This window comes from Trichomycterus rosablanca, chromosome 15 (assembly GCF_030014385.1).
Source record: "Trichomycterus rosablanca isolate fTriRos1 chromosome 15, fTriRos1.hap1, whole genome shotgun sequence".
Classification (NCBI taxonomy): Eukaryota; Metazoa; Chordata; class Actinopteri; order Siluriformes; family Trichomycteridae; genus Trichomycterus; species Trichomycterus rosablanca.
The window spans coordinates 25,591,791-25,619,338 of NC_086002.1; the positions used below are offsets into that span (position 1 = coordinate 25,591,791).

The 27,548-nt window shown below is 37.6% G+C and overlaps 1 protein-coding gene and 2 non-coding genes across 3 annotated transcripts; all 3 read right to left on the bottom strand.

Moving 5' to 3' along the window:
- Nucleotides 1-546: 546 nt before the first annotated feature.
- Nucleotides 547-665, bottom strand: LOC134329690 (5S ribosomal RNA). The gene has a single exon (XR_010014914.1). It is a non-coding gene; the product is annotated as a 5S ribosomal RNA (ribosomal RNA).
- Nucleotides 666-1,328: 663 nt separating this feature from the next.
- Nucleotides 1,329-1,447, bottom strand: LOC134329680 (5S ribosomal RNA). The gene has a single exon (XR_010014904.1). It is a non-coding gene; the product is annotated as a 5S ribosomal RNA (ribosomal RNA).
- Nucleotides 1,448-8,056: 6,609 nt separating this feature from the next.
- On the bottom strand, nucleotides 8,057-13,563 carry LOC134328420 (uncharacterized). Its single transcript, XM_063009516.1, has 5 exons — nucleotides 13,377-13,563; nucleotides 13,125-13,249; nucleotides 12,838-12,861; nucleotides 9,738-9,897; nucleotides 8,057-8,602 (listed from the first exon to the last, which is right to left on the bottom strand). Exons 1-5 carry the CDS (start codon nucleotides 13,561-13,563, stop codon nucleotides 8,460-8,462), a joined length of 639 nt encoding a protein of 212 aa, XP_062865586.1. The 3' UTR covers nucleotides 8,057-8,459.
- Between the last annotated feature and the right edge of the window lie 13,985 nt (nucleotides 13,564-27,548).

A 27,548-nucleotide genomic window follows, 5' to 3' on the forward strand; every position in this document is an offset into this window, starting at 1 on the left:
AGGCAGCGTTCACATAAAAAGCTTGTTGATACAAACGTTAAAGAGACCGGTGTTTTAGATCAGCTTCAGCACTGGACACATAATTAGCCGTTTGCACTATTTCTTAGGCTAAATTGACCGTTTCATGATTGAGCTATGCCAAACCTGTAAAGAACATGCTTATCAGGTGGATTTTTACAGTGGTTCTTTTTCTTTTTTTGTAGATCAATTTGAAATGATCATTTTTTTCTTCTGTTTTGGTTGAACCAAGTGTCTTTTTGCTTTTTTTGAGGCAAATGTCTGCGTGGTGGTTTTGATGTTGCAGAATAGCGGGTTTGTGTTCGGTGAGGTTTGTGCTGGTGTGATGAGTAGACGAGTGGAGTCACCGTGAGTTTGAACGGTGTGTGATTGCTTTTTTGATGTTCGTGTTTAATAAAAAATAAATCAAATGTTTCTTTTTTTCATTGCTTCATATTCATTTTGAAATATCCCCTAATCATTTCTTTTTTGAAAACTGTTAAAGTGTACTCCTTTGGCAGGAGGTTGAAGTAAAGATGTGTGAGGAAAAGCTTACAGCACTTGGTATTCCCAGGCGGTCTCCCATCCAAGTACTAACCAGGCCCGACCCTGCTTAGCTTCCGAGATCAGACGAGATCGGGCGTTCTCAGGGTGGTGTGGCCGTAAGCGAAAGATACTGCAAATAGTTTCCCTTTTAAAGAAGTCCGTCATTCAGCCTTTCACTTCAGTGTGTTTAGATTATTTGTTGTGTTTTTTGTCATTTTAGACATCATTTCTTTTCCTGTAAAAATGTTTATAGGTTAAAGCGTAACAGCATAAACACCACCGTCTATAAATGAATGAATTGCTTTGGTCCTCCACTTGAGATTTTTATGTAAACAGACACAACAACAAATAATTAAAAAGACAGTATTAATAAATAAATAAATAATAACAATAATGTCACAAATCTATACCACATCTTCAAGATGTAACTTATTTCTAGCACCACTAGATGGGGATGATGTCTGGACATAATTTTGAACTTCATTTTTAAAGTCACTAAAATGCTAAAGATCCTAATTTGGTTTTTCAGTACAGTTATTAATAAATGCAATTCAGGGAAACGGTTACATTTTTAAAGCAGGAAAATAAAGTTATTTGTTTAGCTTTTTAAAGTTATATTGACAAAATAATTTCCTTTTGTACAGCCAGGATGGATAAGTGTTTTACTCTACTCAGAATGAAAGTGTCAGCTGGCCTTTTTCTTCTCGTATTGCTTTGATGATGAAGAAAGAAAGAAAATTTTCGGCTCCTTTGGCAGGAGGTTGAAGTAAAGATGTGTGAGGAAAAGCTTACAGCACCTGGTATTCCCAGGCGGTCTCCCATCCAAGTACTAACCAGGCCCGACTCTGCTTAGCTTCCGAGATCAGACGAGATCGGGCGTTCTCAGGGTGGTGTGGCCGTAAGCGAAAGATACTGCAAATAGTTTCCCTTTTATAGTCGTCCATCATTCAGTCTTTCACTTCAGTATGTTTAGATTATTTGTTGTCGTGTTTTTTGTTATTTTAGACATCATTTCTTTTCCTGTAAAACTGTTTATAGGTTAAAGCGTAACAGCATAAACACCACCGTCTATAAATGAATGAATTGCTTTGGTCCTACACTTGAGACTTTTGTTTAAGTAAACAGCGCCTTAAATATGACGAGCTTGATTAGTTTATAAAGGCTCCCCCGTCCCAAGTGTTTTTGTAAAATGTTGCAGGTATACTTCTTTATACATTTCTGCACATAACTCATGTATTGTGTCTCTTATTTGTTTATTTTCTGTAACTATTTTTCCATCTTTATTCATAATAGATTCAATAAATGATATTTTCTTTCTTTGTATAAAATTAGAGACTATTTGTGTTGCATTTAGAGTTTCTTCAGAATCAATACCAAGTTGCATTTGTAGATTTTTTAACGGGTCATCGTTAAACATTTTGAGCTCATTTTTAATTGTTTTTAATTCATTTTCTTCTTGTTCACATAAATCACTTTTAAGTTTTAATTCGATGTATTTTTTCATCAGAGAATCATATTTTTAGTTTTTTTCTATATTTATTTGTTTACTTTTAACTTTGCATATTTTTTTCATTCTAATCTTAAATACCTCCCATAATTCATTCTCACCACTAGTTAAAACATCTAATGATTTGATTTTTATCATTTCATTGTTTATGTCCATAATTACTTGTGAATTTTTTTAAATTTGTGTATTTAATTTCCAATAACTTATTACATCATTACATTTTAATTTTAAGACTCCAATTACCATTAAATGATCGGTCTCTAGCAAAAGTTTAGCATTATATGTTGTTACGTCAAAATTTATATTTATATATATTCTATCATTTCTAGTTTTACACGTGTTATCAAATCTTGTAAAATCTATTTTGTCTGGGTAAATAGTTCTAAAAATATCAAACATTTCATGATTTTCCATTATCTCCTTTAATACAATACCTTTTTTATATATTTTATTTTCCTTAAGAGTTATCTTATCTTTTTTATCTGTAATAGTGTTAAAGTCGCCACATAGAATTATTGGTAATTTAATACATAGAAGAGGTTTCAATGAATTAAATAATTGAATCTTTTTAGCCCTGCTTTGAGCTGTATATACATTTATTATTCTCATTTTAATTCCATATAAAAAACAATCCAAATACATAAGTCTACCAGGAATTACTTCACGTAGTCTAACTACTTACACATTAAACGTGTAAAATAAAATCCCTATACCATCAGCTTTACTCTCACCAATAGAAAAGAAAGATTTTCCACACACCCAAGATTGCTCTGTGACATTCATATCAGAAATACTAGACAAACGTGTTTCCTGAATGCTTAAAATATCTAGGTTTTCTTTACTTAATTTATTTATTTTTTCTAATTTTTTAGCAGTTGATTGAATACTTCTAACATTTAATGTAGCGACTTTAATATTACTAACCGGCATTGTTCAAAAGGTTTTGTTTGTTTGTTTGTTTGTTTTTTTAAAGCGATCTTTTACTTTTCGCTTTTTTATTTACACTTTTTCATTTACACTTTTTTTCTGACGATTCTGTACTTTTACGTCTTTTTTTTGGCTGTATAACTGTAGGTTGTTCCTGTGTCCCTGTATTTAATACATTTTCTAAAGAAGATAAAAAAGTTTCACCCTTATCTTTAGAGTCTTTTCCGGCGTCTTCTTCCGCCACTTCTTGTGTTCCGCTCCTTGCTTGAGTCGGATGTTCGTTGGGTTGTTTGGTGAGAGATGTCGGGTCTTCACTGCTTGTATCCGTGCCAGAAGATTCTGATGAATCGTCGGTGCTGGATTCACTCGAGTCTCCACTAGATGATTCACTGCTGTTGCTGGAACTTTCAACGCCATCATCATGTTTCGTTTCTTCTCCAAGCTTCTCTTCATTCGTTTCTTTTTCCTTTGCAGTCACGTTAGAGTCGTTTTCAATTACGTGCTTTACATTTACTTGTCCAGCTTTTGCTTTGTTACTATAAGATTTTGGACATCCAAAGTACGTATGGCCTTGTCCACCACATAGATTACATGTCTCACTGTTAGTACATTGTTTTCCCTTATGTCCAAAGTCACCACACTTCCAACACTTGAGTTTAGTGCAATCTTTAACTTGATGTTCATATGAATTACATATATAGCATTGTTGCGATTGTCCTTGATAGGTTATTTTTCCATTGTAGGGTCCCATTGATATTGAATTTGGAATCTGTATTAAACTTCCATTCGGACTCGTTTTCATTTTAACTTTGTAACGCCGTACTCTATACCAAAGTCCAAACTGATCAAGTGGTTTGAAAACAGGTTGAATAATTACACAATATCTTGAGATGTACTGTTCTATATCTTCATCGGAAACTCTTCCTGTCCAAAATTTAACGTGTATATTTTTGATGTTTACTGGAGTTGCACAATCCAGCTCCCAATCCTTCCAGAACCCTTGGCTTCCTCCATTGTTGAAGACTTGCACAAAGTGTTGTAATGCACGCTCTTGATGAAAAATCAGTTCATAATCTTTTTTGTTAGGAAGTGAAATGAATGAGTATATGTCAGCGACGTTTAGCCATTGACTTTGCATTAGGTGAGCACCGATAGTTGATCTGTTTGGAGCTTCATCTTGGCCTACATACCGGATTCTGGCCCAAAATTTCCCCATTTGAGAGGTAGAAGGTTCAGCTGGTACCATAGTGGCCTTTATCCAGGGATTTCTCCCAGTTTTGATGAAGAAAAGTGTTAAAGAAACAGCGTAATGCCGCCCTTCCCTCTTCCGGACATCGTTACTGCTCTCGTCGAGATGAAGTGAGTCAAGAAGCTGAGCGTCTCTTTGCCTCTATGGGGCTGCATAGGCAGGACTTCGAAACTCGCCGGTCATTGGATAAATGCCACGATTTTGTCCCGCCCCCGGACGCTGAGCGTCTCTGGGGGTGAATGAGCTGTGGGCGGGTCTGGACGCTGAGCTTCTGCAAGATGATTGGAGGATCCGTCGAAAGGCTGAATCCCGTTTTGATTGACAGCTGTCGCTGGGAGCTTCAGTACCATCACGGATTTTGCGAGTGAAGTCGGAAGACAAACTGCAACCCATTTCATGCCATTTTCTTGAAAACTAACAAAGGGGAGAATTTATACATTTATATATAAATAAATTGACAAATTTTATGATATAAGCCTACAATGAGCTTCCCCTCTTTGAAAGACCAGCAGCCGCCACTGATTATATATATATATATATATATATATATATATATATATATATATATATATATATACAGTGTATCACAAAAGTGAGTACACCCCTCACATTTCTGCAGATATTTAAGTATATCTTTTCATGGGACAACACTGACAAAATGACACTTTGACACAATGAAAAGTAGTCTGTGTGCAGCTTATATAACAGTGTAAATTTATTCTTCCCTCAAAATAACTCAATATACAGCCATTAATGTCTAAACCACCGGCAACAAAAGTGAGTACACCCCTTAGTGAAAGTTCCTGAAGTGTCAATATTTTGTGTGGCCACCATTATTTCCCAGAACTGCCTTAACTCTCCTGGGCATGGAGTTTACCAGAGCTTCACAGGTTGCCACTGGAATGCTTTTCCACTCCTCCATGACGACATCACGGAGCTGGCGGATGTTCGAGACTTTGCGCTCCTCCACCTTCCGCTTGAGGATGCCCCAAAGATGTTCTATTGGGTTTAGGTCTGGAGACATGCTTGGCCAGTCCATCACCTTTACCCTCAGCCTCTTCAATAAAGCAGTGGTCGTCTTAGAGGTGTGTTTGGGGTCATTATCATGCTGGAACACTGCCCTGCGACCCAGTTTCCGGAGGGAGGGGATCATGCTCTGCTCGGTATTTCACAGTACATATTGGAGTTCATGTGTCCCTCAATGAAATGTAACTCCCCAACACCTGCTGCACTCATGCAGCCCCAGACCATGGCATCCCCACCACCATGCTTGACTGTAGGCATGACACACTTATCTTTGTACTCCTCACCTGATTGCCGCCACACATGCTTGAGACCATCTGAACCAAACAAATTAATCTTGGTCTCATCAGACCATAGGACATGGTTCCAGTAATCCATGTCCTTTGTTGACATGTCTTCAGCAAACTGTTTGCGGGCTTTCTTGTGTAGAGACTTCAGAAGAGGCTTCCTTCTGGGGTGACAGCCATGCAGACCAATTTGATGTAGTGTGCGGCGTATGGTCTGAGCACTGACAGGCTGACCCCCCACCTTTTCAATCTCTGCAGCAATGCTGACAGCACTCCTGCGCCTATCTTTCAAAGACAGCAGTTGGATGTGACGCTAAGCACGTGCACTCAGCTTTTTTGGACGACCAACGCGAGGTCTGTTTTGAGTGGACTCTGCTCTTTTAAAACGCTGGATGATCTTGGCCACTGTGCTGCAGCTCAGTTTCAGGGTGTTGGCAATCTTCTTGTAGCCTTGGCCATCTTCATGTAGCGCAACAAATTCGTCTTTTAAGATCCTCAGAGAGTTCTTTGCCATGAGGTGCCATGTTGGAACTTTCAGTGACCAGTATGAGAGAGTGTGAGAGCTGTACTACTAAATTGAACACACCTGCTCCCTATGCACACCTGAGACCTAGTAACACTAACAAATCACATGACATTTTGGAGGGAAAATGACAAGCAGTGCTCAATTTGGACATTTAGGGGTGTAGTCTCTTAGGGGTGTACTCACTTTTGTTGCCGGTGGTTTAGACATTAATGGCTGTATATTGAGTTATTTTGAGGGAAGAATAAATTTACACTGTTATATAAGCTGCACACAGACTACTTTTCATTGTGTCAAAGTGTCATTTTGTCAGTGTTGTCCCATGAAAAGATATACTTAAATATCTGCAGAAATGTGAGGGGTGTACTCACTTTTGTGATACACTGTATATATTACATACTACACATGTCCCTCAGTCACTATCCATGGCTTAATGGTCCGAATTGCAGTGTCCAAAACCAGTATATTTTTTACCTATGCGATATATTGGAATTGGGAATGTCAGATCTCAGGTTTGGAGCGAGGTAGGACTTCCAAATCTGCGTTCCTCTCTAAGTCTCCACCTCCCCAACCTATGGTGCAAGTTTGAAAAAGATCAGAGAAACAAAGAAAAAAATTGGACCAAAAAATCTCTAAGGGTTTTGGTCATATTATACTGGTTTTGGACCAAATAAAAATAAAAATAAACTTATCCCATTTCCAATATAATAAAGGCATGACAAATATACAGCTTTTGGACAGTGAAAAGTCATCCCATTTGCAATATATTGAATACTTGAGTGGGGTCCCATAAGCAGCATACAGTAGTGAAGGCCCAAATGCTTATTTTTCACACTTCCCAAGGGTCTACAGACACGAAACACATGAGTCATTCTATAATTTGGGGTACATTCCATGTCCAATGATAATAATTATATGTATTCTAACTATTTTCTTTAAAAATGTCATATTTTACCTATTAATGGAAAACATGTTGTAATATCACAAAAACATTATGTGCATCCTATGCTTCATTTAGCTTGAAATTTGTCATGATGTTCCTAAATGAACAGTTTTTGCTGTGTCCGTTTTTTAAGTTGAGGATGCCTTGGTTTCAAAATAATGAATAAAATTATTAAGGGCAACAACATCTATTTTTTTATTTATTTCAATAGTTTAAATACTAAAGAAAAATAATATTTTTTAAATTGAGTTTCTCTTTTAAATATATTTATTTATTATTGTCCGCAAAAGTTCTGTCAACTATGTTACTAACAGAACTCCACTCAGCAACTCAAAAATGGTTTGTTCTAAAACTATGTGACCAGCATTACATGATATCATTTTTCTCTGTAGAGGGCATATTGAAGAAACTGTGGTGAATGTTCTCTTATTTAAAAAAATATTTTATCTATAATAGAACATTGTCAATGAGTATATTAATTGACCGTCAACTATGTTACATACATTGTTATGGTTAAAATTTTTTTAATAATTTTAATTCAAATGTATATTCAAATTAGACATTATTCTGTTCAAGAAATGACATGTGGTCAGCCAGGCAAAGTCTACCACTGAAGTTATGGGTCAAAATAGGGAAATTGTCAACTATGTTACCTGTCAACTAAGTTACCTAGTAGTCTACATCTACTTGCTCTTTTAAATAAAATAAAAAATAATTATGTTTACCCAGCTAGCCTTGTAATTGTGGCCCACTTCCGGCGCAGCTCCTGTCAGCCGAGTCTGCCGCATCTGGTTCAGTGCCGGCAGCCCGTGTCGGCTCTGACTCTTTTTGAATGACTGCCCAGAATGGGGCCAAATACACTGACCCAAATCCAGATGCCAGATCTCCACCGACTCTCCCATAACTGGGCCGGAATCGCCCCCAAAACACTACGATACCATTTATTTACCGTTTTCTTCTCCTTTCACATCCTCATAGATAAAATAGTACATTTATACTACAGATTAACTACAGATTGTGCAGCAGAAAGTATTTTATTAAGATGATTGCAGCAAGTAGTATAAATATGACCAATTATAAAAGTGAACCAAAATGACTATATGAATATTATATATATATATATATATATATATATATATATACAAAATAACATATAATTACATATAAAAATAATAATTATAAAAGTGAACAATATTGTAAATATAAATACTAGACTACGCATACACAATACTACTAAACATACTACTACTACTACTACATCTACTATGTAACTAATAGAACTACGCGAACTAATAACGCCCGCTTTCCCCGCGACCCTGAACAGGATAAGCGGATAAGAGAATGAATGAATGAATGAATAAAAGCAAACATAGAAAACTTACAACATACAAAATATAGGAAACATTTATACTATGCTATACATACATAATAGTACTATACATAAGATGTACAGTTCTTCACATTTCGTTTGGTCTTGCTTTTTCCAGTCTTTTTTTTCTGCCGCCATCTCGGTCTCCTGCGAGTTGCAGCCATCTTTTTATATATTTTTCTATTTCTTCATCGACTGCTTTGCTGCAGAATGAATTTTGTCTCACTGCACCTGCAGAAGTATAGGGGTTGGGATAGGGATTAACAGACTGAAAGCCTATTATTAAGTTTTAGTAAATCTGCTAGTTTATTGCAGTAAATAACCTAAAATAGAAAATCTTTGCAGTTTAGATTCTGTATTTTTTGTTAGCTATTTAGAGACATTCTGTTTATGTTATTCTGTACATCTAATAGCCCTATCTACCAGATGGAAGTCTACCATTTATTTCAGCTCAGTGTCTGTCTAATTCACATTCATGTCTGAGTTTATGAACATGGTGCATGGTGCTGATCTTTTACAGGCCAATGAATTTGCAAATTTTATTAATCTACTTACTGTTCATGTTTACTGCAATGTCAGAGAGAAAACTCAAGTATAACAAGTATACTAACAAGTATAAAGTCTTTACATAAACATTTGTATTGTAATAAAAAAATAAATAACAGTACCTTCAAATGGCCTTAGGCTCAAATGACCTACTGTTTATAGCAACTTTGACAAGCTGCAGCCTACTTAAATTGCAGGTTGTAGTCTAGTTGTTGCAAAAGCACTATCTGTCATCCTCATATCTATCTATGTAAGCAGATATTATTTGGGCCAGTATCGATTCTCAACACAACTGACTGGTCTTCAAACTGGTCCCCAGGGGCCTGCAGACAGTCCACATTTTTGCTCCATCCTTATGCACTGTAAGTTAGGTTGAAACAAAAACAAGGACCATCTGGGTGCCCTGAGGACTGGTTTGAAAACCACTGTGCTACAGCACTGCTGCTTTGATGCGAGTTATTTTTTTGAGGTTGACACAAATCTTGTGTTTAAAATATTATTAAGGTAAAATCCTAGGTCCTCTAGTTCTTTCAGTTCTCTTTGTAATTATAAGCACCAAAAGTACTGTAACTTGTTTTATGCTGTCTATTTGCTGTCTACAACATTAGATACATCTGAGATTGTATGATAATGCTGTTCCTGGATTTCCGCTTCTCTGCACATCTTTGATTTTTCTTTTCTAACAAAATTTCAAAATGTAATTAGATGAATCAAGTATACTGAGATCCATGAATGCCAAAATGTGCAGAAAAGTGGAGTCTGCATATCAGGATTGAGAATCAAAACACGGTCCTTACTGAATCATCAGTAGTTTACTTACTGAGAATAACCTTCTTTATGATAAGGCTCTCCATTTTTTGTTTATTGTTTGCACCACGCCAGTTGATGGTTTTGGCCAAAGAGTTTGTGAGAACTTTGGCCATTATTCTCCAAACACTCTCTTTAGTTGACATCCCTCCTGCCAGGCCTAGGAATGCAATCTGCAAAGCAGAAAAGGCATGAAGTCATGGGTCTGAAATGGCTCCAATGCAATTTAACATCAGCATGATGCTTTAAATATTTTGCAACATTCAGTCTGCTCTATAAACAGGCATATAATGTGGTCAAAATACTTTCAAAGTCCCACACCTATGATTTCAGCATATTTACTTAAATAAATACAGTTACTGATTAACCACTTAATTCATTTTTCTATGTCTGTCCAACATTTATGTCCTTACTGTGACACTGGTTAAATAAACATAAATAAAGTCAAATAAACCTACTTTTGATTAAAAAATAAGTTAGTCAACAAGCTAACCCTTGGATTTTTCATCCATGAAGTGCGGTCTCAGTGTAAAAAGTCCTTAAGCTTACCACACACTACACACTCAGCTAAATGCACTGACATACAATAAATTTATTTTAAAAAATCCATTCACCCATCCAACACCCATGAATTCAGGTGTTTCAATCACTTCCATGGCCACAGGTGTATAAAACCGAGCACCTCGGCATGCAGACTGCTTCTACACACATTTGTGAAAGAATGGGTCGCTCTCAGGAGCTCAGTGAATTCCAGCGTGGTACCATGATGCCACTTGTGCAACAAGTCTAGTGGTGAAATTTCCTCACTACTAAATATCCCACAGTCGACTGTCAGTAATATTATAACAAAGTGGAATGACAGCAACTCAGCCATAAAGTGTTAGGCCACGTAAAATGACAGGGCGGGTCAGCGGATGCTGAGGCACATAGTGCACAGAGGTCACCGATTTTCTGCAGAGTCAATCGCTACAGACTTCCAAACTTCATGTGGCCTTCAGATTAGCTCAAGAACAGTGTGTAGAGAGCTTTATGGAATGGGCTTCCATGGCTGAGCAGTGATTGGAACACCTGAATTCAATATTTTGAATGAGTGAGTGAATACTTTTGACAATATAGTGGTTAGGTGGTTCCAGATTTCTATCTATCAATCTGATTCCATGCAGTAACATTTTCTCTTTATCAACAAAATGTTTGGTCAGTAATAATTTTTTGTTTACACATCAGATGCTTTAGGTTTTAAAGTTTAACATGACTTTGGTTTTAAGTATTACTTAATGACTTATTGCATAATATATGAAACAAGTTAGAGGCTTACCAGTTTCTACTTTAGTTCAGGATCAGAGGAAAGTCTCTGCTCCAAACTTGTTAGGTCTTGTAGTGATTGAAGAGGCAAGGAAATTGTCCCAACATCTGGAGGTTCACATGTGGGCAGTCCTGAGGAATTTTTTGAATGGAGAAGCTGAAGAATTGTTGTATTTTGTTGTTTAATAGTCTCCAATGCAACAAGGACCTCTCGAAGTATTGCTAAAAACTTGCAAAAAGCAGCCAAGACATACTGTGATTAGAATGTGATTAGATCACTTAAAACATATTCCTGTTGGTTAGGAATTGATATTCACTACATTCAGAAGACAATGTAGAAGAAAATGCAATTTGAATGCTTAGACGTTTAAATGTTCATTCAGACAAGATTTAGACTGTAACATCTTTTAATGTCGTGTAAAAGTAATCTAGCTAAATTACATCCAAAATGCATGCTAAAGAAAATGTACATGTTCTGCAACTATTAAAATGTTAAATAGTTCTAAGCATATTTAATCAAAATATCAAAATCCAGATGTTAGAGAGATATAGAGAGTTGTTAAGAAGATATCTCAAGAAGACTTGAAACTGTGGCTTTAAATGAAGTCACCTTTAGGAAATATCCCTGTGTTAATTAAGGTGTGCTGATCACCTCCACATTGACATTGTGAAAATAATTTTATTCATGAAGCCGAGTCTTCCCTGTTGCCTTTTTCCCTGCTCCACCCTGGCTCCTCCCCCTAATCTGTTCTCTTGACTATCCATGAGAACCTAATGTTTCCAGCTACTTGTCTGTTCATCTTTATAAACCCCCTCTTGTGACTTTGTCCTTGTTCAGCATTGTTTTGTGATGGATGTGTTTGTTAGTCCTCGAGTCATGTTATCTTGTAAATACATTTGTCTTCTAAACTAGCCTTGTTCATGTTTTGTTTTCTAAGTTATTTGGAGTTTTGTCTCCCTGTTTTTCTCCTTTGTTTTCACTGATTCTTCGACTAAGGCCTTATAAAACCGAGTCGCAAATGCATACATCTCATGGTTGCCAACCATTTAAAAATAAATTTAGTCCATTTCAATTGCTCATTACACTTTAAAATGTGATAAACAAACAAAAAAAACCCGAAAATATTTAGGTATGGCACTGTATATATTTCTTTCTAAGGGTCGGCTTTCATGCCTTCTCCCCTTCATCGATTTAAGGACCAAGATGTTTCCTCTGTAACAGAATTATTGTGGAAAAATTGCCACTACATTCATGTGATCCTTCTTAGCTTAAACCAGCCTTTCTTTTGAAACTTTTTTTAAATGTTTTTGTCATGTTAAAATAACTAGTGATAAACATTTTTTAAGACTGTGAAAGCACTGCCTCAATTTAGAGCTCTAAAATATTTACATAAAAATTAACAATGCCATCTTGAAATTTTTCCTAATTATTTACTAATTATTGATCAATTTTATTTAATTTATTAAATATTTGTTACATTACATTTCACACATGCATGCACACACCTTTTAAAATAGGCTTTTAGGCTATTACTGTATTATTGTAAGAAACCAAAAGAAAGAACTGATTAATGATTTACCACTTACGGTCACATGTGGGCTGCAGGGATGTGGTGGACATGGACGCTTGATGTTGACTAGCCAATAGGCCTAGTGCGTCTACGTTTAGTGTGATAAAGCCATCTGAGCATTGTGGTGTTGGGCTAGGTTCACTGAAAATGTTTTCTGGGGTGCTTATTTTTGGTGCTGGTGGCAGAGCTGCAGGTTTCTTCCTAACAGTGGACCCTTCTTCTTCATCCTCCTCACTCTCAGAAAGCCAGTATCTGTTTTTGCCCCTGGATTGAAAAAGTACAGTATAATTGGTTTTTAACAATTATGACACAAGAACACAAACCCACAAAGACACGGGGAAGGACATGCAGACTCCACACAGAAAGTACCTTTTTAGCACATGAGAAACTGCCCAATATACTACTTTACAGAAATATGGCTAAATATGTTTTGTGTAACAACAACTAGCTATAGTGATTAAGATTTCCTAAGAACTTAATGTGCATAACACAAACAAAGAAATCTTGAACTTGAGCCATCCCCTTACTTTCGTAATTGTTTGATAATACCTTCCTTTCCTTTTTAGGTAGGCAGGACGGTCATCTTCATACTCCGTTGCTGACTCATTGACCAGGGCTCTTGGCATTTTGGCCTTGCATTCGGCATAGGTGTCTGTAGAATAAGTTTGATAACTTTAGATTTTATGGTTAAGGGGAAAAAATTTACTATTTACAAGGTAATACAAGGTTACACAGATGTGTACTTGATAAAGCATGCCAAATAATATCCACAGTCTTACCTTTAGTGCATTTTATAATAACATCAAAACAATTCCATGATGGATCTGGTGGCTCCTGCCGCATAACTGCCCTGTCACAACGAAGCCTATCCTTGTAAGGACACCAATAACTCATGCCATCATGAACCCATGATGATGGCACAATTTCTGTTTCATTTGAATGAATAAAGTCCACGATGTGAAACATTCTGCATGGGGCACAAAGATAATCACACCAGAAGTTAGGCGTGATACAAACTGACTGCTTACTATAATGTTTTTTTGGCTGGAAAGATTTTTATACATAATAGGCCTTATTTATCAAATTCATTAACTTATGAACTAGTCTGTGTCTGATTCATGAAACTGATTTATACTACATTGAAACAAACAATTACCTGAAAGGAGCAATTAAAGGAAAACATTCATCAATATCAGGTTAATGGCATGCCTCCATGAATTTTATTCCCAGGCATAGATTATTACTCTTTTACCTGTAGCAGAGGGGTTCTCTAGGGGATACAAATCTGACATGATTGTGAGTTACTGGCCAAACTCACTTGGAGCGCAACTTAGATAATGTAATAATCTTGGATAATATGAATCTAAATGCCAAACCAACATTTGCTTCCTAGCGTCCTAGTGTTATACACACAATATTTGTCCAAAATATAATTCTTAATCTATTTTCAGATGTTGAAATGCAGTAAATTTAGATTCAAAGTCCACTTTGGCTAAATGATTTAGCAAAGTGGAGGAGAGCTGTCTTGTGCTGGAAGATCAGCATCTAGTCTTATAACTTTTAGTCACAGTAGGCTTTAATCACATACAATTTCTATGTATTTTTGTGTATCAATTTCTGTAAATTGAAATACTCGTTAAAGGGTGCTGAGGACCCTGCAGTAGATCTAAGGGTGTCAGTAAACAAAGGTCACCGGTGGAGGTAGAGGCAAAAAGAAAGGCCAAGCAGGAAGTAACCCCACTGTATGTTTTATTGGGTACAATTACACACTGATTCAGGAAACTCTGAGAACAGCTAAACTGTATGCACAAAAAACTCATATTTAGCAGATTAAGAACTAGATGGAAAATGGTTATGCCTAAAATGTTAGTTATAACACGCAAATAAATATTATTATTATTATTATTATTATTAATAATAATAATAATAATAATAATCATTACACTTATTTGTGTGTTTTTATGGATTTTAAACTCTTTAAAACAATCTGAAGCAACCGGAAAATTACTTTGCAGTTAACCATGAGGCCATGAACACCATGAATAAAATGCACAAAACAGAATAAAAAAAACTTCCATTTATGAAACCAAATATTACCATAGACTTAATACTCATTATGTATTTAATATAATCATAAAATTATTGCTGTAAATAGAAAGCAATGCATTAACATGACAGTATACATACTGTATACTATACTATATACATACATATAATATAGGTGTAACATCTACCACCAACCTTGAAAAATAATCAAAACAAAGACAGAAAAGGGGACAATAAGGACTGTAACTGTGTAAAGGAGTGCAGGAGAAAAAGAAGGTATGGATGTCTGCAAGAAAGACAGAGGGTGTGCAAAAAATAACATCAGGATCCTTGGTAATAAACCATGCTAATATTAACTAATCACTTTCTGATGTATGACCTACTAAATATGTAAACAATGAAAAGCAAAAGTAAATTGGATTATATAATACTAAATCCCTAACAGAATGCAAAAAGAGAAAATAATCAGAAAAAATACTATATTGTTTTACAATTCAATTTTCTGTGTATGTACATTTTATTACATATTGTCTGACGTTTGAGAACTTTAAGTAAGATGAAGTATTGGCATGCCAATAAGTTTGTCTGTGACTGGCATGACAATGTATTTTGTAATTTTTTCATCAACCTTGGCACAAACTAACTCTGCTGACAAACCTCCAAGACAGAAAACTCCTAGCTCACTTGAGTCCACTGGATAGGTGTAAAAGCTTGACACTGAAGTAAAAGCATTATAAACAACATGTGGCACTTCCTCATATAAGATTATAGTTCTGACTAAACCAATGCTGTCATTTACCTTGACACAGTTATCCCCTCTTGAAACTGCAATTTTACATTTTGGAAAATAAATTTCCTTAAATTCTTGAACTGGGCCATTTACAGAGGGTGGTAGAGGACCTCCGGAGTGGGATTCTTTTCATCTGGGGATAACATGTGTCTTGAATGACTTTCAGATTAGAGTCAAGTTCTGATTTGCGTCTTACAATTTGTGCACATGTTAACTGAGGTCTTCGAATTAACTTCTTCAGCTGTCCTAGATCATTTTCATATGGAAACCCAGAGATGGAGTCAAGTTCTCCATGCAGCTTTACATCGTCACTTAGGTGTATAAGACCATGAACATTATAAACTACATGTTCCTTACCATAATGTTGGCTAAAATGTTCAACAAATGCTACTAAGAGAGTTTTAGCAAAATCACACATTTGTCCACTAGGGGTGGGGGATGCAAGAATGGACATTGCAACTGACAGCAGCATGAAATTCTGATATACAGATTCATTCAAAATGTCAATAAGAACCACTGGTCCTGTGTATAGCAAAAACTGTCTAAACTCAGTGACCTTCCATCTGTTTTGCTCCTCAACAGCTCTTGGCTTTCTTGCAAATTCTGCAGGAATGTACCCATACAAAGCACAAAGCTTTTTAGATAATTGTGATGTTAAATGACCTGACAAACGGCTTTTTAGTGGACCTATACTTCCTGTCCAGAGTTCAAGTAATTTTCTCATTACCCCTAAGCAGATAAGATGCATGTAGTCATGAGGGAATGCAGAAACAATGCTAATTCCAGTATCACAAAGGGGGGATGTTTCTTTATGATGGTCCTCATCTGACTGCAAAATAAAACTAGCATCAGTTCTTAAGGAGCAATTCATTTCTGGAAAGGTCATCTTATAGTTAACACGCTCACCATGAACAACACATTTATCACACCCAGCGTAGCCAGTGTGAGATTTGATACCCTTGATAAAGGCACGGGCTGGAGCATCACATATTACTGAGGTCACAGTAAGGAACAACCTCTTTCCTTTCACTGTGAAACCTGATTTCAGTACTTTTATCTCGTCTACCAAATCCTTAAGGTATGCAGCTAGTGAATTTGGCTTGGAAATTCCACTGAAAACAGCTATCAAGAAGGGTTGTTTCATTATGAGACCCTGAAATAACCCTAAAATAGGCCACAATTGTTCACCTGAAGATTTGAAGAGGGGAAGACCATCAAAATTCAATTGTAATTTCAGTGTGTGCCGATCTGGTATTTTGTCCCACAGTCTTTCATACATTCTAGAAACATAATTCAAAATTCCAAAATAATGAAAAGTGCCCCCAACAACCTTCTCAATGTTGTAACTTCTCCTAGTATTGAGAAGAGTTCTGGCATCATTTGGTAAATCTAGATGGTGAATTCTCAAAATGGAAAGCAGTGCTGTTAGTGCCACTAGGGTTACACCAAATTCAAGTGCCCAGTCAACTAAACAGGTCTTCAGACATTTACCCTCATGTTCCTCAGTTTTTTCATTTGCACCTGAATCCTCTTCATCACTAAAATCATGTTCACTATCATCAAAAAGATAACCAACAAATTCATTGCTGTTGTCTGATGAATCCTCTATTTTATCTAGGTCAGAAACCTCCATTTTATCTCCTGAAGAGGCATCCATTTCAACATTCACCTCTGTATAACAATTAGACTGAGAGGAGTTCAAAATATGTCTTTTCTCGTCCTGGACTGCTTGTAGCAATTTTGTGACCTTGGCTGATGATCTACGCCAGATGTTAGATGCTGCAGAGTAGTGTTCATAGTTTTCACTCATGTCGGAGATGTGAATAAGAGCAATGGAAGCCAATGGTGAAGACTACACATAAGCAAATGTGGCTCAGTGGTGGTAGTGGACACTTGAATATCTACAAAAAATACAGGGGACAGCCTTTGGGTTATAAAATTATATATGATCAGCCATAACATTAAAACCACCTCCTTGTATGTATACTCTTTTTCTATCAGCTCCACTAACCATAGTAGCTTAGTAGCTCTACAGTTGCAGACTGTTATCCATCATTTCCTCTGCATACTTTGTTAGCCCCCTTTTACCTTATTCTTAATTGGTCAGGACCTCTACAGGACCACCTCAGAGGAAGTATTATGGGTGGTGGATCATTCTCAGCACTGCAGTGACACTAACGTGGTGGTGGTGTGCTAGTGTGTGTTGTGCTGGTTTAAAAGGATCACACACAGCAGTGTTGCTGGACTTTTTAAAGTTAGTCCACTTACAGTCCACTCTATTATACACACCTGCTTTGTTGGTCCACCTTGTGGATGTGCAGTCAGAGATGGTAGGTCGTCTGTTGCCAGAGGTGGAAAAAGTACTAAAATATTGTACTCAAGTAAAAGTATTACTTTTATGAATTTTTACTTAAGTATGAGTAAAATTACCAGTCTAAAAATCTACTCAAGTAAAAAGTAACTAATTTAAAATGTACTCAGAGTAAACGTTACTTTTTTAACAGGAGAGGGTGACAAGTGGATATAAATCTCACAATATATATTTTTTTTTTATTTATTTTTTTTAAATTTAAAAGAAAAAAATGATACAACATTTAAAACATTTAGGGATGTGTAATGTGTCATTTTAGTACAGACCAGTCCATAAAACTTTTTCAAACTGTATAACCACTAGTTTGTATACTTTTGACAACATCTTTTTTTCTCATGCAAGTGTTGTTTGAATTAGATGATTGTTCATCATTGATATTAATATCGGGGCTGTATTATAGTTACAGTAGCGCCTCTCGCTGCCTGAACAAAAGAATTAAGAGCCATTTTTTTGAACGGCTCTTTAAAAGGAACCGAGCCAAAAGATCCGACTCCCCATCGCAGAATTTACTGCAGCAGTTTCCCAGACGCGATTTCTTTAAAGCGTTTATAAAACATACTTAAGTAAAAGTAAAATTACTGGTTGTAAAATCTACTTTAAAAAGTACAAGTACACAAAAAACTACTTAATTACAGTAACGCGAGTAAATGTAATTCGTTACTTTCCACCTCTGTCTGTTGCTTATTATTGTATTATTATTATTATTATTATTTTATTATTATTATTATTATTAGTAGTAGTAGTAGTATTATTATTATTATTAGTAGTAGTAGTAGTAGTAGTATTGTTCTTGTTGCTTATTGTAGCTTTTAAGTTAACGTTATCCACGGTATTCAATGAGCTTCAATTATTTAGCAGCTGTTGTCTAATGCTAGAAACTGTTAGCCTTTTAGCTAACGTTACCTGAAGTGTTTCAGTTCAGACTACCAGTTAACCTGAAACTCACTAGATAACATTACCTAACAGTTTCCATTTCCAAATTGCTCTCTATCTTAATCCAAAACTCATTAATATACTTTCTGCTTACATTTTACTAAGTAAAAAGTTGTTAAGATTAAACGTTTATTTACCTCACACGAACGAACGATTCCTCTTTTTCAACGGCTCGCGTCGCACTGTTGCTATGGTGACGCTGTTCTGCCGGCGCTGAATCAGAGACTGGACGCTGGGCCACAGCCGGACAACCAGCGTCGGCGCGCACGCGTTTCTACGAGCACCAGCCAAACCCGGCTGTGGTAACAACTGGGCCGGATCTGGTTACACTGATTCTGGCCGATTCTGACACTCGGCCGACTGTGCCGATAGAAAAGTGGGAACTGGGCCAGATGATTGTGCTAGCTGGGTTTATGGTAGCCACTGCTGGTAGACAGCCAATCACAGGTAACTCCTGTCTAGCATAAGTGAGTAGTTTGACTTCAGGTTCCCTGAGTGAGCAATTAGCAAAATACTGCTTGTACAATGCTTCTGGAAGAATAGATACAGAAGCTCCAGTATCTACAATTAATTCTAAAGCATGGGAATTTCCTGATGGTGCTTCAATATTAACAGTGCAGGTGATCTTATCATATGCTGCTGCCACATGTCTAACATCATCTACGTAGAGCACGGCTAACTCTGGAACAACAACTTCCCTCACTTCACTTACAGCTGATTTACATACCTTGGCGAAATGTCCTTTTTTTCCACAATTGTTGCATGAAGCAGCTGGACAGTTTTTATCATTCGCCAGGTGTTTTGAAGATCCACATCTAAAGCATTTACGTTGCTGCTGGTTAGTATTTGTATGTTTGTGGTGGTCTTGTGCCTCGTGTTTTTGTGCTGGAAATTTACCTGAACGTGGTCCTCTTTTACCTCTGTAATGAGCATTTGTTGCACCAACAGCCTGTACTGATGCAGTGTGAACTGGTTTAACTGAAGAGAGCAATGTGGCGTTTTTAGCTGCTGCCTCTACCTGGCATGCAAGTGTCTGAGCGTTGTCCAGTGTGAGATTTTCTTCCAGTAATAACTTGTCTCGTACAGCACTGAGATAAGTGTTAGAAATTAATTGGTCACGTATCATCTCACTTTCCATTTGCCCAAAAGCACACGGTGCTGCTAAAGCTCTGAGAGCTGCCACATACTGAGACGCAGTTTCATCAGCTCGCTGAACACGCTGTCTGAAAGTGTGTCTGCACGCCACTACGTTTACTTTCGGCACAAAGTGCTTCTCGAGAGCAGTCATTGCCTCGGCAAATGTCGTACCTTGCTCCGGCAGAGTGTAGAACAAACGCTGTCCCTCCGTACCCAGACAATGAAGTAAAACCGCACGTTGTCTCGCATCTGGCCATGCATCTCCGGTAGCGTTTATAACTAACATGTAGTTATCGAAAATTTCTTCGCCATGTAACGAACGGTATTGGCGGCTCACCAACGTGATGTAGAAAAGGCGGCGGGCTTGTTTACAGTTTAATGGCTTTTACTCAACTCTTTTCCAACAGCTTCTATTCCATACATACACATACACATCTCCTATTCTTCTCCTTTCACTTTCTCTCTATCACATAATCTCACTGAGCCTATGGCGTCACATCAATGTCAAAACTATCGCGCGCAACTTTTAACATTTCGCGTGTGTAAATATCCCTCTCGCGAGCACAAAAAGAGGAATTGCGTGCACACTGATCATAAAATCGCTCTCAAACTGTCTTTTTCACTCTCGAATGTTGTTTTTCTGCTCGATTTCATTGTTGTGCGTGCGCGCGCGCGAAAGCAAATTGCGCTCGGCTGCTCTTTCTGCGCGAGAGAAGATTTTGCGCTCGCGTTTTCAAATGGGTGGTTTTGACAGTTTGGGGGCGGAGTCAGGGCCGGCTCTATGCACGCCTTACTTCCGGGTTCTCGTGTACGGGACAGATCAACTTCCGGTATTCAGACGCCGGTTGTCAACAAGCAGATATTGTGGCTCTCTCTTTTACACTTGTTGTCTTCAAGATTAACCTCGTCTGACGGTGAACGATTTTAAATGTACAACACCAGCTACATTGACAAATATGAAGGTAAGTACGTTTGCAAGCATTTCCTTATAACCATGCAGGTAGGCTAGTTGTAAACTGGTTAGTGGTTGTTTTGCTAGACTAGACAAACACTACATCTAGCTTGACAGACCAGTATTGAGATTTATGTTTTAGTTAGCTTTGAAGCATACCATTACAATTTAATTTTGATGCATCTTCTCTTTGCACAGTGTCAGGTATATGTATATATAATGTATGTGTGTGTGTTCAGTTCCCAGGTGGAGCGGTCTGGGTTCTTTCTGTGTGGAGTTTGCATGTTCTCCCTGTATCCATGTGGATTTCCTCCGGGTGCTCCTCCGTGTTTCCTCCCACAGTCCAGAAGTGTGTAAGTGAGGTGAATTGGAGACACTAAATTGTCCATGACTGTTTGATATTAATTATTTATTATATTAATATAATTTATATTAATTAATTAATTGATAATTAATTGATATTGATGAATTGAACTGATGAATCTTGTCTAAGGAGTAACTACCGTTTCTGTCATGAATGTAACCAAAGTGTAAAACATGACTTTAAATTCCTAATAAAACAAACTTAACATATCTGACTGAATATATTACCAATTTACCCTCAATCTTTTCATTAAGTGTAAAAAGTTTTGTTTGCCAATATATTAATGAGTTATATTTTATTTATTATCAAATGTTATGTCAGACCTTTAAATTTTCATGTCATTTAATTAATTTGATGTTACAGTATTAACATGTCTTTCTCCAAAAAAAACATTTTTGTAGTAAATGTGAGGGTGAACTTGATTTTTTATTTTTTTTTTATGTTTCTTACGGCAGGTTATCAAGACATAATCATTACAGAATTTATCAGTGTCAAGCTGGCAGCAATATGCTGTTCAATTCAAAACCTTGTATCATGTTACAAAAGAGAAAAAACTGACTTTCATTTAAAGTTAAATGTAAAAAGATTTTATTTCAAGTCTTTAACACCATTCAAGTGGTCTATTCATCATGAAATGAATGCTAAACAACTGCCAGATTCACAAAACATGAGAAACGGCAAAGGTGGAGATAAACTGTTTTACACACTCAATATGGACAAGTATTGAAACACCAGCTCATTTATTGTTTCTTCTGATATCGATCCATCCATCCATCTATCACTGATCAGCCATAACATTAAAACCACCTCCTTGTTTCTACACTCACTGTCCATTTTATCAGCTCCACTTACCATATAGAAGCACTTTGTAGTTCTACAATTACTGACTGTAATCTGTTTCTTTGCATGCATTGTTAGCCCCCCTTTCACCCTGTTCTTAATAATCAGGACCCCCACAGAGCAGGTATTATTTAGGTGGTGGATCATTCTCAGCACTGCAGTGACACTGACATGGTGGTGGTGTGTTAGTGTGTGTTGTGCTGGTATGAGTAAATAAGACGATAAATACAGCGCCCGGTGGGCAGCGTCCTGTGACCACTGATGAAGGTCTAGAAGATGACCAACTCAAACAGCAGCAATAGATGAGCGAAGGTGGACCAACTAGGTAGAAGTGTCTAATAAAGTGGACAGTAAGTGGACATGATATTAAAAAACTCCAGCAGCGCTGCTGTATCTGATCCACTCATACCAGCACAACACACACTAACACACCACCACCATGGCAGTGTCACGGCAGTGCTGAGAATCATCCACCACCTAAATAATACCTGCTCTGTGGGGGTCCTGATTATTAAGAACAGAAAGGAGGCTAACACAGTATAGAGAGAAACAGATGAACTACAGTCTGTAATTGTAGAACTGATAAAATAATCAAAGAGTGTAGATATAAAAGATGTTTACATAATAAAGAGGCTTTTGTTGGTTTTTATGCTTTTGTTTAACACAGAAATAGAGTATAAACTATAATATATATTTACAATATTTAAATGTACACGTTATTTAAAAAAAAAAATTGCAGATAAAGGCGAGTGTTTAGCTTCATGCCTTGTCAAGTGGTCCAATCCGATAGTTCACATGCAGGCAAAACACAGTAAACAGAAATGGACATAGCGATCACCGTGTCGAACAACTTATGCTCTTTTACCCGTCGTATGCAGCGTTCAACATGAACCCTGAGAATGTTCTGATCCACCTCGATCTTGTGTTTGAAAACGCAAACTCTACATATTCACCGCTATACGACATGTTGCGTTTAGAACTTTGCTGGGGGTTCTCACAAAACAGAAGCTAGACTGTCCGACTAAGGCTAAACGGAAACACGTCACAGAGCTTGCATGCATAGAGCCAATAGCATTCGCTGATAGAGCCGGCCCTGACTCCGCCCCCAAACTGTCAAAACCGCCCATTTGATAACGCGAGCGCAAAATCTTCTCTCGCGCAGAAAGAGCAGCCGAGCGTAATTTGCTTTCGCGCGCGCGCACAACAATGAAATCGAGCAGAAAAACAACATTCGAGAGTGAAAAAGACAGTTTGAGAGCGATTTTATGATCAGTGCGCACGCAATTCCTCTTTTTGTGCTCGCGAGTTTCACATTTGCACTCGCGATAGTTTTGACATTGATGTGACGCCATAGTTAACTAGTCAGAAACGACTCACTCTGTTTCATTATGATGTTGTGCATAAACAACTCCATGAATCGGTTCATTTAGTGAAGAGATTCAGATGTATAAAGCAATCAGAGCTTCACATTCTGGGTGGAATTTCAATCTCTTTCTTCATTGGTTGTTCTATAAATGACAGTTTAGTGAACGAATCACCAATTTTAGCTTTTTACCGGGAAATCCGAGAGAATAAATCTAGTTTTAATTAGTTCGGTGGATAAGACAGTTGGGTATGGATTTATATATTCTGGAAACATACAAGATGGTTTTATATAAAGTGGATTATATCCCTAATGGAACAACACATGGATATGTAGATCAGGTAAGCAGATAAGTGGTTATGATTTTCTGTTGCTGTGTGACTGATCTGGGTCGCGGTTCTGCTGCTGCTTACGGTTGGCTACGATAGTAAAGCATTATGAAATATTGTGATTTTTTATGTTCATTATTTTTGAGTATTTATTTAAGCATAAATGTGATTGTGAGATTCTGCTGGTTTGTTTTGGATTTTGATCATGTTCCTATGACGGTGTAAGACCCATTATATTTTTTATAGGTGCAACCGTAACCACCTAACCCTTCTATTGAGGATAAACAGAAATAATGCTGTTTTGAATTGACAACAGCAGTTGCAGTGTGTTAGGTGTGTAGAGGTTAAATCCACACATGAACTGCTGATATGCTGCATGGCTGGTGAGCTGTGTGTGATCTGCTGTATCATCCATCTATCAACTTCTGTTAGAAAATAATGTTCCTCCTTCTGTTAAAAAAGTAACTAAGTAACGTTTACTCTGAGTACATTTTAAATGAGTTACTTTGTACTTGAGTTGATTTTTAGACTAGTAATTTTACTCGTACTTAAGTAAAAAATCATTAAAGTAATAGTACTTTTACTTGAGTACAATATTTTAGTACTCTTTCCACCTCTGCTTTTAGGCTATGTCTGGAACATGGCTGCCATCTTGAAAGCCCCCATATTGGATCAAGGGCAAGTTTTTCCAATGGGAAGGTGGTCATGTAGCACATCAAAGATGCCAAGACAGAGACAGACTGTAAACTGTTGCCTGTAAACTTTAAAAGCTCTGGTTAAGTATAGACCGCTACAAGGCTATGTTAAGAGCCCTTGCAGATAGTCAGGTGGCTAAGTGGGTAGCACTTTCGTCTCATAGCAAGAAGGTCCTGTGTTTGATTCCCAGGTAGGGATGTTAGGGTCCTTTCTGTGTGGAGTTTGCATGTTCTCCCCGTGTCCGTGTTGGTTTCCACCGGATGCTCCGGTTTCCTCCCACAGTTCGAAGACGTGCAAGTGAGGAGAATTAAAGACACTAAATTGTCCAAGACTGTGTTTAATATAACATTGTGAAATGATGAACCTTGTGTAATGAGTAACTACCGTTCCTGTCATGAATGTAACCAAAGTGTAAAACAAGACGTTAAAATCCTAATAAACAAACAAACAAACCACTGTAATTTTGGCTTTGTGTTTGTTTTTGCCATCAGTTTTGTAAAGATTGTTCATTTTTCTCCTTCTTCCTTACCCACTTTCCCCATTGTGAACAGGAAAGAAGGCAGCCATACATTCATACACGTAGGTATTATTATGTTTAGCCTATTAGGTAAAAAGTGGGTGCTTCCCCTTGTATTTTTTTTCTTTGTTAGTTAGTTTAGGCCTGATTAGGCAGTTTACCTGTTTTTCTTATTTGTTTTATTTGGCACCGTCTACAGTTCACTTTGTGAGTGGGAGCTTTGTTGGATTTTAAGTTCCAGTGTGTACATTTGTGTTCTCTAATTAATACACTTTGTTTGTAAAAACCTGTAACATTTAAAGACCTGCTAAGTGAAGTTGATTTAGCTGGGTATGAATCTGGTTTTCTGCTTATTTTTACACCTCTTCACTGAGTTATGTACCAGCAATTACTGTACCTTTAAACCATGGCTAACCATGTACATGTAACAGATATGGTAATATGAGATCATGTGACCATGGTAAAAAAAAAAAATATTTGAGATGTTGCCCTCTTGTGGCACTTTTATGTCTTTGGACTGTGGGAAAAAAAACTTAGCATCTGGAGGAAAACCATGCAGACAAAGGGAGAACATGCAAACCTCCTCTTGTGGAACTTTTGGAGAATTGTAAAAAAAAAAGTAATATGATATAATACGAGATCTTGTGATCATGTTGAAAAAAATCTGATGTTGCCTTCTTGTGGGACTTTTAAAGAACTGTTAAAAATGAGTTATGATATGGCAATATGAGATCTTGTTAACAAGGGTAAAAAAAATCTTGTGATGTTGCCCTCTTTTGGCACTTTTGGAGAATTGTAAAAAAAAGTAATCTGGAATGTTAAAACACTATATTGCCAAACGCATTCACTCACCCATCCAAATAATTGAATTCAGGTGTTCCAATCACTTCCATGGCCACAGGTGAATAAAATCAAGCACCTAGGCATGCAGACTGCTTCTACAAACATTAGTGAAAGAATGGGTCTCAGGAGCTCAGTGAATTCCAGCATGGTACTGTAATAAGATGCCACCTGTGCAACAAGTCCAGTCGTGAAATGTCCTCGCTACTAAATATTCCACAATCGACTGTCGGTGGTATTAAAACAAAGTGGAAGCAATTGGGGATGACAGCAACTCAGCCACAAAGTGCTAGTCCATGTAAAATGACAGAGAGCGGATGCTGAGGCACAGTGCGCAGAGGTTGCCAACTTTCTGCAGAGCCAATCAATACAGACCTCCAAACTTCATGTGGCCTTCAGATTAGCTCAAGATGTAGAGCACACCGCCACTGGACTCTAGAGTTTGGTGTGCAATAACTCGACTGGTCTTCACAGAGTCCTGACCTCAACTCGATAGAACACCTTTGGGATGAATTAGAGCTGAGACTGCGAGCCAGGCCTTCTCGTCCAACATCAGTATCTGACCTCACAAATGCGCTTCTGAAAGAATGGTCAAAATTCCCATAAACACACTCCTAAACCTTGTGGAAAGCCTTCCTTGAAGAGTTGAAGCTGTTATAGCTGCTAAGGGTGGGCCGACATCATATTAAACCCTATGGATTAAGAATGATACGTCACTCAAGTTCATATACAGTGTATCACAAAAGTGAGTACACCCCTCACATTTCTGCAGATATTTAAGTATATCTTTTCATGGGACAACACTGACAAAATGACACTTTGACACAATGAAAAGTAGTCTGTGTGCAGCTTATATAACAGTGTAAATTTACTCTTCCCTCAAAATAACTCAATATACAGCCATTAATGTCTAAACCACCGGCAACAAAAGTGAGTACACCCCTAAGAGACTACACCCCTAAATGTCCAAATTGAGCACTGCTTGTCATTTTCCCTCCAAAATGTCATGTGATTTGTTAGTGTTACTAGGTCTCAGGTGTGCATAGGGAGCAGGTGTGTTCAATTTAGTAGTACAGCTCTCACACTCTCTCATACTGGTCACTGAAAGTTCCAACATGGCACCTCATGGCAAAGAACTCTCTGAGGATCTTAAAAGACGAATTGTTGCGCTACATGAAGATGGCCAAGGCTACAAGAAGATTGCCAACACCCTGAAACTGAGCTGCAGCACAGTGGCCAAGATCATCCAGCGTTTTAAAAGAGCAGGGTCCACTCAGAACAGACCTCGCGTTGGTCGTCCAAAGAAGCTGAGTGCACGTGCTCAGCGTCACATCCAACTGCTGTCTTTGAAAGATAGGTGCAGGAGTGCTGTCAGCATTGCTGCAGAGATTGAAAAGGTGGGGGGTCAGCCTGTCAGTGCTCAGACCATACGCCGCACACTACATCAAATTGGTCTGCATGGCTGTCACCCCAGAAGGAAGCCTCTTCTGAAGTCTCTACACAAGAAAGCCTGCAAACAGTTTGCTGAAGACATGTCAACAAAGGACATGGATTACTGGAACCATGTCCTATGGTCTGATGAGACCAAGATTAATTTGTTTGGTTCAGATGGTCTCAAGCATGTGTGGCGGCAATCAGGTGAGGAGTACAAAGATAAGTGCGTCATGCCTACAGTCAAGCATGGTGGTGGGAATGCCATGGTCTGGGGCTGCATGAGTGCAGCAGGTGTTGTGGAGTTACATTTCATTGAGGGACACATGAACTCCAATATGT

Coding starts and splice junctions, on each gene's coding strand:
- LOC134328420 (XM_063009516.1), bottom strand. CDS start 13,563: ATGTTTCACATCGTGGACTTTATTCATTCAAATGAAACAGAAATTGTG. Junction 12,862..13,124: donor ATTATCAAACAATTACGAAA/GTAAGGGGATGG, acceptor TTTTCAATCCAG/GGGCAAAAACAGATACTGGC. Junction 9,898..12,837: donor AAAAACAGATACTGGCTTTC/TGAGAGTGAGGA, acceptor TCTGCTTTGCAG/ATTGCATTCCTAGGCCTGGC.